Source organism: Podarcis tiliguerta (genome assembly GCF_965153285.1).
Source record: "Podarcis tiliguerta genome assembly, chromosome: 6".
Classification (NCBI taxonomy): Eukaryota; Metazoa; Chordata; class Lepidosauria; order Squamata; family Lacertidae; genus Podarcis; species Podarcis tiliguerta.
The window spans coordinates 1109873-1125434 of record NC_139539.1 but is presented as its reverse complement, the minus strand read 5'-3'; the positions used below and the strand labels follow the sequence as shown (position 1 = coordinate 1125434).

The following is a 15562-nucleotide window of genomic DNA, read 5'->3' as shown; positions in this document are numbered from 1 at the left end:
GGCTCCAAGTGTTGGTTTCTGTTTTCCTTCACTGTGCAGCGAAAGGGCTTGTCACGAGACAGGTGTTTACATTCCACAGTCTGTACTGTACTGTTGGAGTTTCTCACGGGAAAGGGAGACTGGATGTGACGTACACTGGTTTCCTGTTTTTCACTGTGTTGTTTCTCTCCAAGCTGTCGAGGAGACAGGATGCTTTTCTGCTCCGGCAGAGGCAAGATGTCTTTCTGTAATATAACTGCTTTGAACTGTAAATAAAGCAACCAAGAGTATGCAGCACGTACTCCTCATCCTTCCGCTGGGCACGGAACTCTGCTTTAACCAACACGTGGTTATGGGCTCCAGAAGTCGAATCGGAGTGCCGGCAAAGGATCGGAATGCAGAGGGACAGATCGGATTGGAATCTGCTCTGCGCATAAACATGATTGATGAGGTATGTTGCTACTGCTCCGGGCAGCCTGCCAGCTTCTAGTTAATGGCTTTATGGCTGGACTTTGAACTGTTAAAGCCGTTTTGCCGGGAATAGGAAAATGGCTCCCAGGCTCAAGTTACTATGCTGGGGAAATCGAAAGTAACTTTTAAGTGCGCTTTTGGAATAAAGCAGGTGCAGCAGTGACGCAGCAAGATTTAAAGCAGCGTATATGACGCTGAAGGCTAATGCCAGAGTCATGATGGCCCTTCAGGATGCTTGTGGGATTCCTAAGCTCAACAAGAAAAATTATGCCGACTGGGTTTTGTATGCAGAGGCAATTCTGCGGAAAGAGGGTTTGTTTGAGGTCATTACAGAAACCCCCCCAGCTCCAGTTACAGATGCATGGAAAGTTAAGGATTCCAAAGCACGGGGAACACTTACATTGATAGTATCCCCAGAAGAGCTCTGTCTATTGCGTGATAAGACCTCAGCCAGAGAAATTTGGGATTCTTTGAGAGAGGCTCACTTAAGGACAGAAGCTGGATCTACTATATTTTACTTTAACAAGCTGCATAATATGGCTCTTGCTGAAGGTGGAGATGTGCGTTTACATCTGATGGAGATGCAAAATCTGAGACATGAGCTGCAACAGAGAGGACTCAACTTTCCAGAGGCTGTGTATTCTTTCATGATACTACAATCTTTGGGTTCAGGTTGGGAGTCTGTTGCAACCCAGATTGCTGTGCAGCCAACAGCTCAGCTAACAGTGGACTTTGTTACTGCCGTGGTGTTAAATGAAGCAGATCGCCGGGGTGCTAGCTGCATGGGCAAGGGGGAGTCTTCACAGACGTCATCCCATAGTGCAGTGGAACCACCAGATGGCGCCAAAGCTTTGAAGGCAGTGAAATGCTACTCGTGTGGACGTCTAGGCCATATGAAGAGGGAATGCAGATATCCCAGGGCCAAGACAGAGCAGCGCAGCGAAAGCTCATCGCGTGGAAAAGGCCGAGGCAAAGGCAAAGGTCCGGTGTCTAGGACAACGCAGCACAAGGCTATGGTTTCACGCTTCACTCCAAAGGTTGCAGAGGTCCAGAAGACGTCTAGATCTTTCTTCGTTGTTGATTCGGCGGCGACCCACCACATGTGCAACGATAAGAGACTTTTTGTGTCTTTTACACCGCAGGAAGGTGCGATTCACCAGGCGGATGACCACACTATTCCCAGTAAAGGCTACGGAACTGTTGTTCTTCACAGTTTGGACTTATCGATACAGAATGTCCTTTACGTGCCAGACGCCAAACATAATCTGCTCAGCGTTGGACAACTGAATGAGCGGAACATTGACGTTTCCTTCAAGAACAAGAAGTGCATCATCACAAAGAAAAATGACTATGAATTGCATGCTGAATATGTTGATCGTTTGTTTGTTTTGTATTATGATGATGTTGTGCAGGATGACACTTGTTGCATTGCAGGTTCTAACAAAAGTTTGCATGCAGGATGTATTCATGATTTTCATCGAAAATTTGGTCATTTGCATTTTGAGGCAGTATCTAAAATGCCTGCCTTGGTTGAAGGTATGACTATTAGACCCTGCAGGTACCACATGAAGTGCAAAGCATGCGCAGCAAACAAGGTGAAAATGGCTGCGAAAGGTAAGGTGTCTAGTAGGCAAGCTACGGAACCATACCAGATTATTCATGCTGATTTGGTTGGACCACTAGCGCCCTCTTTGGGTGGAAATAGGTACTTCATGGTTCTCATTGACGCATTTTCTAGATATATTTTTGTGTACAATCTCAAGCAGAAATCAGAGGCTTTTCCTAGGTTCAAGGAATTCTGTGCTTGGTTGGAAAATGTGCATGGTAAGAAGATAAAGACTCTTTTCAGTGATCGCGGGGGAGAATTCACTTCTCAGCAGTTTGAAGCTTTTCTGACTGAGAAAGGAATTCAACACGATTTGTCTAGTCCTCGCTCGCCATGGCAGAATGGACTTGCGGAACGGGCAAATCAGACATTGCTTCAAGGGTTAAAAACCTTGCTGCATGATGCCAATCTTCCAGAGAGTTATTGGGCCGAATCTCTCTCGTGTTTTGTTTACAGTTACAATCGCAGGTTATCTTCAGCGATTGGTTGTACCCCCTATGAGAAGATGTTTGGCAAGAAGCCATACATCAAACACATGAAAATTTTTGGTTCTGACATGTGGGTTCATTCACCACAAAATTCAAAGTTAGACAAGCGTGGATTGCATGGTATCTTTCTAGGTTATCAGAAAGGGTCTTACAGAATAATGATGACTGACTCTAAGACAATTAAGCTCACGAGAAGTGTTGAATACAATGCAAAGTGGGGGGAGAATGTGGGAATTTTCCAATGTTATCCTGATGACAGTGATGAGACTGAGGATAGTCAGAAGCAACCACAACAACCCACACCCACTGATGAAGGTTCTGAGTCTGAATCTGAAACTGAATCGGGTGATTCAGAGGATTTCAAGAGTGCGAAAGCCTCTATGCGACCCTCTGAAAGCTCTGATCAAGAATTGGAAGAACCATTGTTCACAATAGGTCGCTTTTCTCCTAAGAAGGAAGAGGAGAGTGTTGAAGACTTAAGGCTAATTCGTAGGTCACAGAGAGCCACAAAAGGCAAACCTCCAAAGAGATTTGCTGATGAATTTGCTACGATAGCAGTAACAGCTGTTAAAAGCTCCAAGAAGGTATTTGAACCTTCAAGTTTCCAAGAAATCCAGGGTTTGGATTCAAAGGAAGCTGAACCATGGTTAAATGCCATGAAGGCTGAGCTTGATTCCTTGGAAAGGAACAAAACATGGGAGCTAGTTCCAGTAGTTCCAGGAATGAAACTGCTTGGAAGCAAATGGGTCTTCAAAGCGAAGACTGATCAAAATGGCAAGATAGTCAGACACAAAGCCAGATTGGTAGCCAGAGGTTTCGCACAAGTACCAGGTGAAGACTATCACGAGACCTACTCACCCACAGTGAGGTATGAAAGCATTAGGCTTATGCTCAAGCTAGCTGCAGAGGAAAATCTACACATTAGTCACCATGATATTAATACAGCTTTTCTGTACGGATCTCTGGATGAATCACTTTATATGCTTCCACCTGATGGCGTACAGGTAAAACAGGGATTTGTTTGTGCTCTGAAGAAATCCCTTTATGGTCTCAAACAAAGTGCACGGTGTTGGCACACAAAACTCACTGAAGTATTGTTTTCTCTAGGTTTTCAGCAAGGGAAAGCTGATCCATGTGTATTTGTCAAAGAGGAGGGGCAAAAGAAACTGTACTGTTTGTTTTATGTTGATGATTTATTATTCTTTTGGAAAGATGTCGCAATGTACAATAACGCCCTAGCTCAACTGAAAGAGCACTTTGACATGAAAGATCTTGGTGAGGTAAACAACTACCTATCTCTGGAAATAGAAAGAGATCAAGATGGTAACATTCTAGTACACCAGTCACGGAAAATTGCTGATGTGTTAAGCAAACTAAACCTGATGGATGCTAACCCTGTAGACACACCGATGACAACAGGTTATCAGGTAGATGACACTGGAGAAGCATTTTCTGACTCTACACTGTACAGAAGTGTGCTAGGCAAGCTAAACTTCGTTGCCAGATGTTCAAGACCAGACATTGCTGTTAGCTGTAATTTGCTAAGCAGACAAGTCAACAATCCTAGTGTCAAGGATTGGAAAGCTCTGAAACGCATAGCGCGGTATTTGAAAGGCACTATGCATTACAGACTGAGATTTAACAATCAGAAGTCTGGTGGTCTTGAGATATTTGCAGATGCAAGTTTTGGAAGTGACACTGAAGACAGGAAAAGTACGTCTGGAGTTTGCTACATGTACAATCAGGGTCTGTTTGATTGGTCATGCAAGAAGCAAACAACAGTTAGCTTAAGTACTTGTGAAGCTGAACTGAATGCACTGTCTTATTCACTTAAGGATTGTGAATGGTTGATACAATTGTGCAAAGATATGAAAATTCCTGTCAAATGTCCAATCCAGGTTTACCAGGACAACAAAGCATGTTTGGCTTTGCTGAAGTCTGAAGGTTGTAAGCAAAGCACGAAGCACTTGCAATTAAAATTGCAGCATGCTAAGGAATGTATTCAGAAGGGACTCGTAACGGTGTCCTATATGCCAGGTAATAAAATTCCTGCTGATGTATTATCCAAGATTGTATCAAGGGATCAACACTGTACCTATGTGCAGAAGTTGGGTTTGTACTGATATTGTACGAACACGCTGCCCAGTGATGTTCACAGAAAGGGGGAGGATGTTGGTTTCTGTTTTCCTTCACTGTGCAGCGAAAGGGCTTGTCACGAGACAGGTGTTTACATTCCACAGTCTGTACTGTACTGTTGGAGTTTCTCACGGGAAAGGGAGACTGGATGTGACGTACACTGGTTTCCTGTTTTTCACTGTGTTGTTTCTCTCCAAGCTGTCGAGGAGACAGGATGCTTTTCTGCTCCGGCAGAGGCAAGATGTCTTTCTGTAATATAACTGCTTTGAACTGTAAATAAAGCAACCAAGAGTATGCAGCACGTACTCCTCATCCTTCCGCTGGGCACGGAACTCTGCTTTAACCAACACCAAGCGCGTTCCCATTACGCAGAGAATCAAAGCAGCAGAAGTGATGAGATTTATGAGCTACATGGCTAAAGAGTTTTATTGCTAAGCTACGCAGACAGAAAAGAAATACGTCCTCTCTCTGTGAGAGCAGAGAGCAACTGAACAACAAAGGAGCAGGAAACCAGTAAACATCACATCTGTCTTCCGTGAGACTTCCAACAGTCTGGAATGTGTGGAATGCAAAACAGAGTCTAGTGACTCCAAAGCACTGCACAGTGGGAAACAGAAACTCACAAGACCTCGGCCCCAACTCCCAACTTCCTCCTGCCTTCACAAACTGGAAAATCCACAAATTGAATGCCTGGTCAGACATGACCCATATCATGGCAGGTTCCCCATCGCACACACGGTTTCTTTATTTTAAGTGTAAAGCAGCTCTGGGAATTGTGGGGAGGGGGTCCATTGTAGGCATCAGGGGGAAACAGGTGATCAGCAGCTTGTCTTGCAGAAAGAGCCCCCTACCCCCCCCCCCCCGAGTTCAAACGGCTATGAAATGCCCAAACTGCCAAAGCTGCTGTGAGAATGGCAAAAACCAGAGGGCTAGAGCCCATTTTCCAAGTGGGAAAATTCCAACCTGGACCCGAATATAGCAACCGATTATGCCAACAAGTGACAACAATATATTATTATTATTATTATCATCATCATTATTATTATTATTGATTTATTTGTACCCTGCCCATCCGGCTGGGCTTCCCCAGCCACTCTGGGCGGCTTCCAACAAAGATCAAAAATACATTAAAATATCAAGGAGGAGCCAAGGAAACATGGCTGTAGGGCAAGCCACAGGCCTTCATCATATACCGGAAGGGTAGGGTGATCCCGCCCCTGGGGGCTCACAATTCGCTGATTAGATGAGTGGGCGGGACCAATTACCTGGGCAGCAAGCTCAGCCCAGAGGCTTCCTTTACTGCCTGGGAAACAATACCTGGTACTTCCCCTGTCAAATCCCGGCACCGGAGCACTTAAAGAATGCAAATGTGAAGTCATAAATATATATATATGTAACTTGTCCCTAAGATCAGCCCCTGGACCTTAATTGGACATGTCATGCTATTTATTTATTTTTTAAAAAAGAAGCAGGGGGAATCTGGGAAATTACGGGTTGATTACCTTAACATGTGTTTCAGAGCATTATTAAAGATAGAATGAACAAGCCTATAGAAGAACAAGCTTGGTGGAGCAAAACCAGCATGGCTTCTCCAAAGGGAAGTCCTTCCAGATGAACCAGTTTCCCCGGAGACCAGCAGGCCATCCCGTTTACACACTGCTATACATTCACAGCAGCCCAGTAACCTCTCCTTTGTCTCCCCAGTAACTTGACCAAGGTTCATGGGAAACTCATATCATTTTTATTGGGTGAGCCTAGGGTTTCAGGCCACTGTACAGTCTTCTGCTCCCAAGGAAGCCAGAGAGAAGTCGGCTGTGGTGCCTGTTCAAGGTGAGGAGTCTCACGGAGGGGCTCATCCACTCTGCAGTCCAGGTTACCCTAGGACAGAAGAGACAGTGTCAGAAGAGCTTGGCAGCAGGATCAGACCAGTGACCCATCTGGCCCAGCATGCTGTTCTCAAAGCAGTCAGATGTCTCCAAGAACCTCTGGACAGGCTGCCTCTGGAGGCCCCAGAAGAACCTAAGAGCCCCTAGAGCAGGCCAGTGGCACATTTTAGTAAAGCATCCTTTGTCTAACCCTCTTCCAAAGCCATCCAAGTTGGTGGCCATCATTACTTATTCTGGGAACGAAGGCAGTAGTTTAACAATGCAGGTCACTCATCCCAGATGAATGTTGGTTGCTAACTAGCCATGGAACCATCAACACAAAATAATTGTGCTGTATTGTGCGGCAGATTATAGCCAAGCGATTCTGGACACGAGCTTTATCAGCACTCTAATTAGCCGTTTTTCCCAAGCCACCTGGTGCTCCTCGTCACCGTTAGCTCGTCTCCTCAGCTTTCATTTAAAGAATTCAAATAAAACAACAAGCTGATGGCCCTTGCAGAACCATAAGAGAGGGGGCAAAGTGTGCAGCTGCTATACCATCTAACTCAGCGGTTCCTAAACTGGGCTCCACAGAGCGCTTGGTGCCCCGTGAAGCATCTCCAAGGGCTTCGCAAAGAGACTGGAAATAAAAATAAAAAAAGATGTGCCTTTGGCATCAGGGAGGCAACTGTGCTCCATAAAAAATTTCTCTCCTGAGAAGTGCTCCACGACTCAGAACCTTTGGGAACCGCTGATCTAATCATCTAATCACTTCCGCCTTCCATCCTCCTTACCCAACGAGAGGAGTTGCCTCTCCCTTCTAACACATCAAGCTCCTGGCCTAACTCCCTTCCTGCCTCAGCTCTTCTGGGGGCCTTGCTGTGAGTGACGGGCTTGGCACCCGCTGGCTTCTCTTACCTCGAATGGCTGTCATGCATTGGTGGCCACAGCCGTTGCTGCAACACTTCTGCTCAGGTGAGCAAGAGGCATCACTCTGACAGAATTCTGCGCAGAGCCCAGGTCCAGTGGGCCGGGGACACCGTCCAGGATGCACTGGAAGAGAAAAAGGTGACTCCCATACTGAGATGGTTTTCAACGGGTAGCAAGCAGTGGAATGAAACTGGAAACTCCACACAGCACTTTGAAAGGATGCTGTATCTTGATATAGAATAAAAAGGCAAGGTTGTCATGACGCAGCACTTGGCTCGGCTGCCAACAGGTAATGCTGTGAACTACAGTGTGATAACTTCTGAGAGCTGCTGGGCCATGACAGCAGTGCTGGCAAGCGAGATGGGAGGGCGTGGAGGAAAGAGATGCAGCTGGGCCAACAGCGCAGGCAGGACCTGCCGGAATGCTTCTAAGGATAGGGCAGTGGGGCCTAAGGGAAGTATGGGTGGTCTAGTGAGCTCTAGACAGGTAATGGCGAGGTGTCACGGTGCAAGGTGTAAGGTTTGGTGAAATATCAGGGGAGGGCAGTTGAATAAGAGGATGGGTGGGGGTAGGTTGGTAAGTGAAGTGAACAGGGGTACAACCCCTGGGCCATCATCAATGGGCTAGGAATGAGAATTTGGACTTTGGAAGATTAAAATATAAAGGTATGGAATACTGTATGCATGATCGAGCTAATAAATGTTTTAAAGAGAGCAGACAAGGGATAATCTTTGTGGAGAAATGGAATGTTTCTATAATTTATTGGTGTAATAAGGTACGATATAATTGTAGAGTTAGAGGGGACTCCAAAGGTCATCTAATCCAAAAATGAGCAATGCAGGAACCGCAAGAAGATTGAGTGGTATGGGGGTGGGGGCCTCGACACAAGTGGTTGTGGACAGAAATACAAGCCTGGCCTGCATTTTGCTCAGGGGGCTCTGTTCCCCGGTGGGCTGGATTCTATCCTGATTCTAACCATGCCCACTGGGGCCTGTCTTCTCCTGTAACCCTGGCTCTCATTTAAAACAGGAGTGGGGGGCCTCCCCATTTTTCCTGCGCGGCCATCTTGGCCAAGTCGCGCCCACCTGCCCTGCCCTTGATGCCATATCTAACGGGAGGTGCAGAGCAGGTGAAAGCAGACGTTTCCCAGCTGGTAGCCGTGGACATGCTGCATGATTGACACGAGGCCCCAATCTGCCTGATGTCACTATGACAGTGGGATGATTGAGTGGGCGGCTTGTTCCACCCACATGTCACCGTTGGCCCTTGGGATCATGGAGAGAGAAATACCTGGCCCACATGGCCAAAGGGTTCTCAGACCTTTCTTTGAAAAGGAACTTTCTAGACCATGGAGAACCCGTGATAGGAGGCCAAATACGCCGCTGCTATAGCAGCCAATCATTTGGTGAGAAACAAACCTCCCGCCTTCCATCACCCATGGCCAATGAGAGGAGTCCCTGCTCCCTTCCAACAGGCCAAGCTCCTGGGTCTGAGTGTCTTCCTGCTACTGCTCTCCTGGAGAGAACCATGGGCTTGGTACCTGCTGGCTTCTCTCACCTTCAACGACTCTTTTGCATGCAAATCCACAGCCTGTACCACAACACTTGCTCCCAGGGCCGCAAGACTCATCACTCTGACAGCTGATTGCACATGTGCCAGGGCCTTTAATCGGAGGACACTGTCCAGGACGCACTGCAGGAGAGAAAGATGACTCCCACACCACAATGCTGTGGAAGTTTTCTTTTCCACAAGCAATGAAGCCCGTGAGCTCAGAGTCCATCCCCCGGAATACAGATCTCAGGCCAGAACAAGCACAAGCCTCTGTGAGAATCCAGGGCAGCCCCACTCAGCCCCCCAGCCCAAGACCTCATGGGGGTTCAGTAACTAGAGAAGGAGGACCCCTGACAGTCATGTCCAGTCACGAACGACTCTGGGGTTGCGGCGCTTATCTCGCTCTATAGGCCAAGGGAGCCGGCGTATAGCTTCCAGGTCATGTGCCCAGCATGACTAAGCCACTTATGGCAAAACCAGAGCAGTTCACGGAAACGCCCTTTATCTTCCCACCGGAGCGGTACCTATTTATCTGCTTGCACTTTGACGTGCTTTCGAACTGCTAGGTTGGCAGGAGCAGGGACTGAGCAACAGGAGCTCACCCCGTCGCGGGGATTCGAACCGCTGACCTTTTGATAAGCAAGTCCAAGGCTCAGTGGTTTAGACCACAGAGCCACCCACATTCCCCGGTTCAGTATCTACTGGAAGGCTAATGCTGTGAGCCCTTCCACCTTCTGCTCAACCAGCTCCTATGGGAAGATGAAACCATCTATCACAAAGACATCAACACAGTCCTCAGTGGCCAGCCGAAGAGATGTGCTGGCACCCCTAAAATGTCAAACAGCTCTGACCATCAAAAAGTTCTCCCTAATGTTGAGTCAGAATCTCCTTTCTGGCCATTTGAATCCATTGCTTCAGGTCCCCACCTCTGGAGCAGCATCAAACAAACTTGCTCCATCTTCTACGAGACAGCCCTTTGGATATCTGAAGATGGCTATCAGGTCAACTGTGGGGCTTCTCTTCCCCAGGCTAAAGATACTCAGGGGCTGGAAACCAAGCCTTGTGAGAAACAGTTGAGGGAGCTGGGTAGGCTTCGCCTGGAGAAGAGAAGACTGAGGGGTGACATGTGGAGCAAATATCTGGAGGGCCGTCACATGGAAGTTGAAGGAAGCTGGTTTGCTGCTGCTGCTGCTCCAGATTCAAATGACAAGAAAGGGGATTCTCACTCCTTACGGGGTCCTGGCTGCGGGATCACATTCACCCGGTGCTATACCAGCTGCACTGGCTCCCGGTGGAGTACAGGGTCAGGTTTAAGGTGCTGGTTTTAACCTTCAAAGCCCTATATGGCCTAGGACCCTCGTACCTACGGGACCACCTTTCCTAATATGTCCCACGGAGGAACTTACGACCTTCAAACAAAAATATCTTGGAGGTCCCAGGCCACAGGGCTTTGGCCAAGGCACAGTCTGACCCTCCTCTCTCTGTAATCCTCATAGAATTCTAGCCCAATGGTTGCCATGAATTTTAGAATGAATTGATTTTAGAATGTATTGATTTTAGAATGTATTTCAATTAATTGATTGCGATTTTATGTAAACTGTGTTACTTTTATTGCTGTTAGCCGCTCTGAGCCCGGCTTCGGCTGGAGAGGGTGGGATATAAATAAATTATTATTATTATTATTATTATTATTATTATTATTATTATTATTATTATGAGCTTTCTGATGCTAAGCATTATTCAACAATGGAACAGACTTCCCCAGAAGGTGGTGGACTCTAAGAAGGGTGGAGAGAGGTTGGAGCAGGTTCACAGGAAGGCTGTGAAGATGGTCAACACCGCCAGAGGAGAAGGAAGCCTGGCTGGCCTGGGATTCTGCCCTTACCTTGTTGTCCAGCTGCAGACGGCAGCTCAACACAGATGGTGAGGAGGCCCATGAGGAAGAAGACGAGGAAGAGCCTGGCTTTCATGGTGCTGTTCCTGAGGCAGCTAGCAGAAGAGTCTGGGTGCTGTGGCTGATCTGGGCCAAGATTTAAACCCTTGGTGAGAGAGAGAGGTGAGCACAGCCCTTGGTTGGGCAAGAGGAAACTTCAGCAACAAAGGGACAGTTGGCTTTCATCACCGGGATGGCATAACACAAAGAGTTACACTTGTGCAACAGAACTGCTTCCCCCTATGTGTGCACCCCACGCCCTCCCCAAATTTGCCCAGAGGTGTGCAGGATGCAATCCTCAGAGTAGGAGCAAGTGAGCATCTCCTCCGGCAAGGATAAAGAATCATAGAATCATAGAGCTGGAAGAGACCACAAGGGCCATCGAGTCCAACCCCCTGCCAAGCAGGAAACACCATCAGAGCAGTCCTGACATATGGTTGTCAAGCCTCTGCTTAAAGACCTCCAAAGAAGGAGACTCCACCACACTCCTTGGCAGCAAATTCCACTGTCAAACAGCTCTTACTGTCAGGAAGTTCTTCCTAATGTTTAGGTGGAATCTTCTTTCTTGTAGTTTGGATCCATTGCTCCGTGTCCGCTTCTCTGGAGCAGCAGAAAACAACCTTTCTCCCTCCTCTATGTGACATCCTTTTATATATTTGAACATGGCTATCATATCACCCCTTAACCTCCTCTTCTCCAGGCTAAACATGCCCAGCTCCCTTAGCCGTTCCTCATAAGTTTTTCCTAAAAACCGATGTTAAGGTAATAAACCTGCAAGGAAAAATGAGTCACTTCTCCTGCATTGCACCCAAAGGCTCCTTGCTGAGCAGGGACTCTGTCCCTTTGTAGGTGAGCAGCCTCCAAAGTAGGTTTCAACAGCTCTCCCTCTCTTTTAAATCAGAACCAGTGAAGGCGGTGAAGGTCCTGTGAGTGTCTGGAGGATGAATGGCAGCTAATGGATCGAGGTTCAATCCTGACAATACAGAATTACTGTTTTTTGGGGACAGGAGGAGGGCTGGTGTGCTCCCTGGTTCTGAATGGGGCAACTGTGCCCCTGAAGGACCAGGTGCGCAGCCTGGGAGTCATTCTGAACTCACAGCTGTCCGTGGAGCGCAAATTAATTCTGTCTCCAGGGCAGCTGTCTACCAGCTCCATCTGTTATGCAGGCTGAGACCCTCCCTGCCCACAGACTGTCTCACTAGAGTGGTGCATGCTCTAGTTATCTCCCTCCTGGACTACTGCCACATGCTATACATGCAGCTACCTTTGAAGGTGACCTGGAAACTACAACTAATCCAGAATGCGGCAGCTGGACTGGTGACTGGGAGCGGCTGCTGAGACCACATAACACTGGTCCTGAAAGACCTTCATTGGCTCCCAGTATGTTTCCAAGCACAATTCAAAGTGTTGGTGCTGACCTTTAAAGCCCTAAACAGCCTCAAAGGCCCAGTATACCTGAAGGAGCATCTCCACCCCCATCATTCAGCCCAGACACTGAGGTCCAGCTCTGAGGGCCTTCTGACGGTTCCCTCACTTTGAGAAGCCAACTTACAGGGAACCAGGCAGAGGGCCTTCTCGGTGGTGGCGCCCGCCCTGTGGAATGCCCTCCCACCAGATCTCAAAGAGAAGAACAATTACCAGACTTTTGGACGACATCTGAAGGCTGCCCTGTTTAGGGAAGCTTTTAATATTTGTAGGATTATTATATTTTAATATTTTGTTAGAAGCTGCCCAGAGTAGCTGGTGAAACCCAGCCAGATGGGCGGGGTATAAATAAAATGTTGTTGTTGTTATCAACATGTTCCTTTTAAATGCCTAACTGGGGGGGGGGGGGGAGAGGGGAGACTGCAAAACAAGCCCAGCCCCTGAGATGGGCCTTGTCACCCATGCAGATGCTGCCCCCAATCCCCACTCCCTGACCTTCAGAGGACCAGGAGTCATACAGGAATTCATGGGGTCTGGACTGGTGGTGGTGGATCAGGAACTAGACCTTGCTTTGATGAAGATATTGACCCAATGTGCGGCAGCTGTTGTAGGACCAGAATAATAGCCACGTATTCAAATAGCAAATAAAGCATTTTCTGATTAAATACAGGGGAAATCAAGGAGGAACGCAAGACTATGCGGACACAGAACCGCAAGATTAATACATAATCGTGGTGATAGCGACATAAGCAGAAGTTGGGCTTAGCACACAGAGAATGCTTGAGCAAGATTTTTAAATGCAAAGTTGACACACACAGACTTTTCGGTAAGGGCACTTGGATGAATGTCTAAATAAGTAGCCTACACAATCTACTGTGTTGGAAGAGCAAATTTCTTCCACTGCTCTCTTCCTCTCTGGTTCTATCTTTTAGAAATCTGCCATGCAGGACCCAGTCAACATGAGGGAGGGGCAGCATTGGGTGGGCTGCAGGTGTCCCACCCCTATGGCCAAGATTACAGGCACAATGTATGTGAAGAGGTTTGGATGTTCTAGGTGCCACACCCCACCCTCAGCCAATCAGCACACGGCACGCCCCATGATGTCACCCCTCCCTCACCCCTCCCTCCCTGCAGTCATGCCTTAACTGATAATAATAATAATAATAATAATAATAATAATAATAATAATAACTACTTTATTTATATTCCGCCCTCCCCGGCCAAAGCCAGGCTCAGGGTGGCTAACATCAAATATATAACGTTGGTATAAAATCAAACAATCATTAAATGACCTCCTAAAAACAGGTCAGCGTCAAATTAAAATCTAATTAGATGGCTTTCCGCAGGATTAGGGTTGGGAACAGTAAATGTTCATCAGGCCCAGCTGTTTAGGCTGATCTTATATGGGCCTGTGAGAATCCCGGGAGGCTTTTTTCATACTAGTTCTTATACAAAAAGAAAATACCAATGGCTTCAGCTGGAAAAGCTGGAACGATGCACTAATTCAGCTAGGCAATGATGGTTTGACTCTGCCAACAAACCATCCAGATTATTGCCAATTTAGCTAAAAGACATTCATCAAATATAAAACAGCAACGTCTGAATGTGAAACTGCAAGGCAATTTCTGCATTCATCACAACATCCAGATGTCACTGAGACAGAGCAAATATCTGCAAATACTTCCATGACAAAAGTAAGAATTTGCAACTCCTTAAGGCACCCGTATAAGAAGAGGAAGCGAAAGATACCATCACCAACCTGAAAAACAATATGGAAGGATTTATGGTTCGTTTTTTAACACTCTACTCTGCAACAACGACAGCACAATACACCACAATAATAAACCATTCACTGCAACTGAAAGGCCTTCTGGATACATAATTAGAGGCAAGCGTATCGGTAATTCTAAGCCCAAATAACAACCTACATATTGATGCACCTGCGTGGAGGAGGAGAAACTCAGACACGATGCAGAGTTCCCAGGAAATAGACCAGAGGCAATTGTACTATTGTATTTTAATATTCTGTTGGAAGCCGCCCAGAGTGGCTGGGGAAACCCAGCCAGATGGGCGGGGTATAAATAATAAATTATTATTATTATTATTATTATTATTATTATTATTATTATTATTATTACTACTACTACTACTACTACTATTACTACTTTACTGCTACTGAAGGCAAATGAGCTTCATTGTCACAAATCCAATATATTCAGGATTGGCACAGTCCATAGAAAAATCCAGTTGCAGTACTTACAATAAAACTTACAATGATTTATAATAAGACTAAACCTGAACACTATAGCACACCAGAACAGCGAGACAGAAAGAGAAAGCAAGTGAAGCCCAGGCTCCTTCTGGACTATCATCGTCTGCTTGACGGTTTAAACAGAAATGGCTTAAACCACCTGTCCTCAGCTTCCCAGAAGACATAACCCAAACAAGAACCTTCTGCTTGTTTCTCCCACGTGGAAATAAAACTTTCCAGAACACTCTTGAACCAAGTAGAATAGGAAAGAACTCCACACATCAGGTCAATACTTTCTGTACTAAGAAATGCAAACTGACACCAACCCCCCCCCCCCCATTTATTAGGAGCAGGAAGTATCGGTATGTAAAAAAAACCTGTAAAACCATTGCATGTACACCTTCCTTCTACAAGAATAAATCCTAACCTTTTCTCGCTAGACCTGCAATTCACCAGCAGAAGAAACACAGTCCTTACCAGATGCTTCTGTCACTAGCAGAAAAACATTCTGACTCCTAGAAAAAATACTTCTTAAACTACCTGTAGCCCCTCACATTATAAAACTACCTATGAAACCTGACACAGTTAAGGAAAAATACAACTAACATAAGGGCTATCTTATGAGCCTTACCTTACCTTATATTTCACTAATAGTATATAGACTCTACTGAAATATGTAAACCAAGACTTGAAAACTTCACATATGTATGTGAAGAGGTATGGATGTTCTAGATGCCACACCCCACCCTCAGCCAATCAGCACACCTCAATATGTCGCCCCTTCCTCATTCCCCGCCCCCTCTGCAAACTCGTACCTCGACTTACATCTCACACGTGCCAATGGCTCTAGCTGGAAAAATACAGCAATTCGGAGAGACAATGATGGTCTGTGTCTGGCAAGGATGCACCCAGATTATTGCCAACTTA

At 46.5% G+C, this 15562-nt stretch overlaps 1 protein-coding gene across 1 annotated transcript; it reads right to left on the bottom strand.

Annotated features, from left to right (window-relative positions):
• Nucleotides 1–6398: 6398 nt before the first annotated feature.
• On the bottom strand, nt 6399–15290 carry LOC310680722 (nigwaprin-b-like). The gene is made up of 5 exons (XM_083447741.1): nt 15272–15290; nt 10912–11046; nt 9033–9167; nt 7464–7598; nt 6399–6558 (listed from the first exon to the last, which is right to left on the bottom strand). The coding sequence occupies exons 2-5, from the start codon at nt 10994–10996 to the stop codon at nt 6554–6556; spliced, it is 360 nt and encodes a 119-aa protein (XP_083303867.1). The 5' UTR covers nt 10997–11046; nt 15272–15290; the 3' UTR covers nt 6399–6553.
• Nucleotides 15291–15562: the final 272 nt, after the last annotated feature.

What these genes read in the sequence shown, in the direction of transcription:
- LOC310680722 (XM_083447741.1), bottom strand. Translation starts at nt 10,996, where the DNA reads ATGAAAGCCAGGCTCTTCCTCGTCTTCTTCCTCATGGGCCTCCTCACC. An exon ending in GTCTGCAGCTGGACAACAAG is followed by an intron (nt 9,168 to 10,911) that starts GTAAGGGCAGAA and finishes TCTCTCCTGCAG; the next exon opens with TGCGTCCTGGACAGTGTCCT. An exon ending in ATGCAAAAGAGTCGTTGAAG is followed by an intron (nt 7,599 to 9,032) that starts GTGAGAGAAGCC and finishes TTTCTCTTCCAG; the next exon opens with TGCATCCTGGACGGTGTCCC.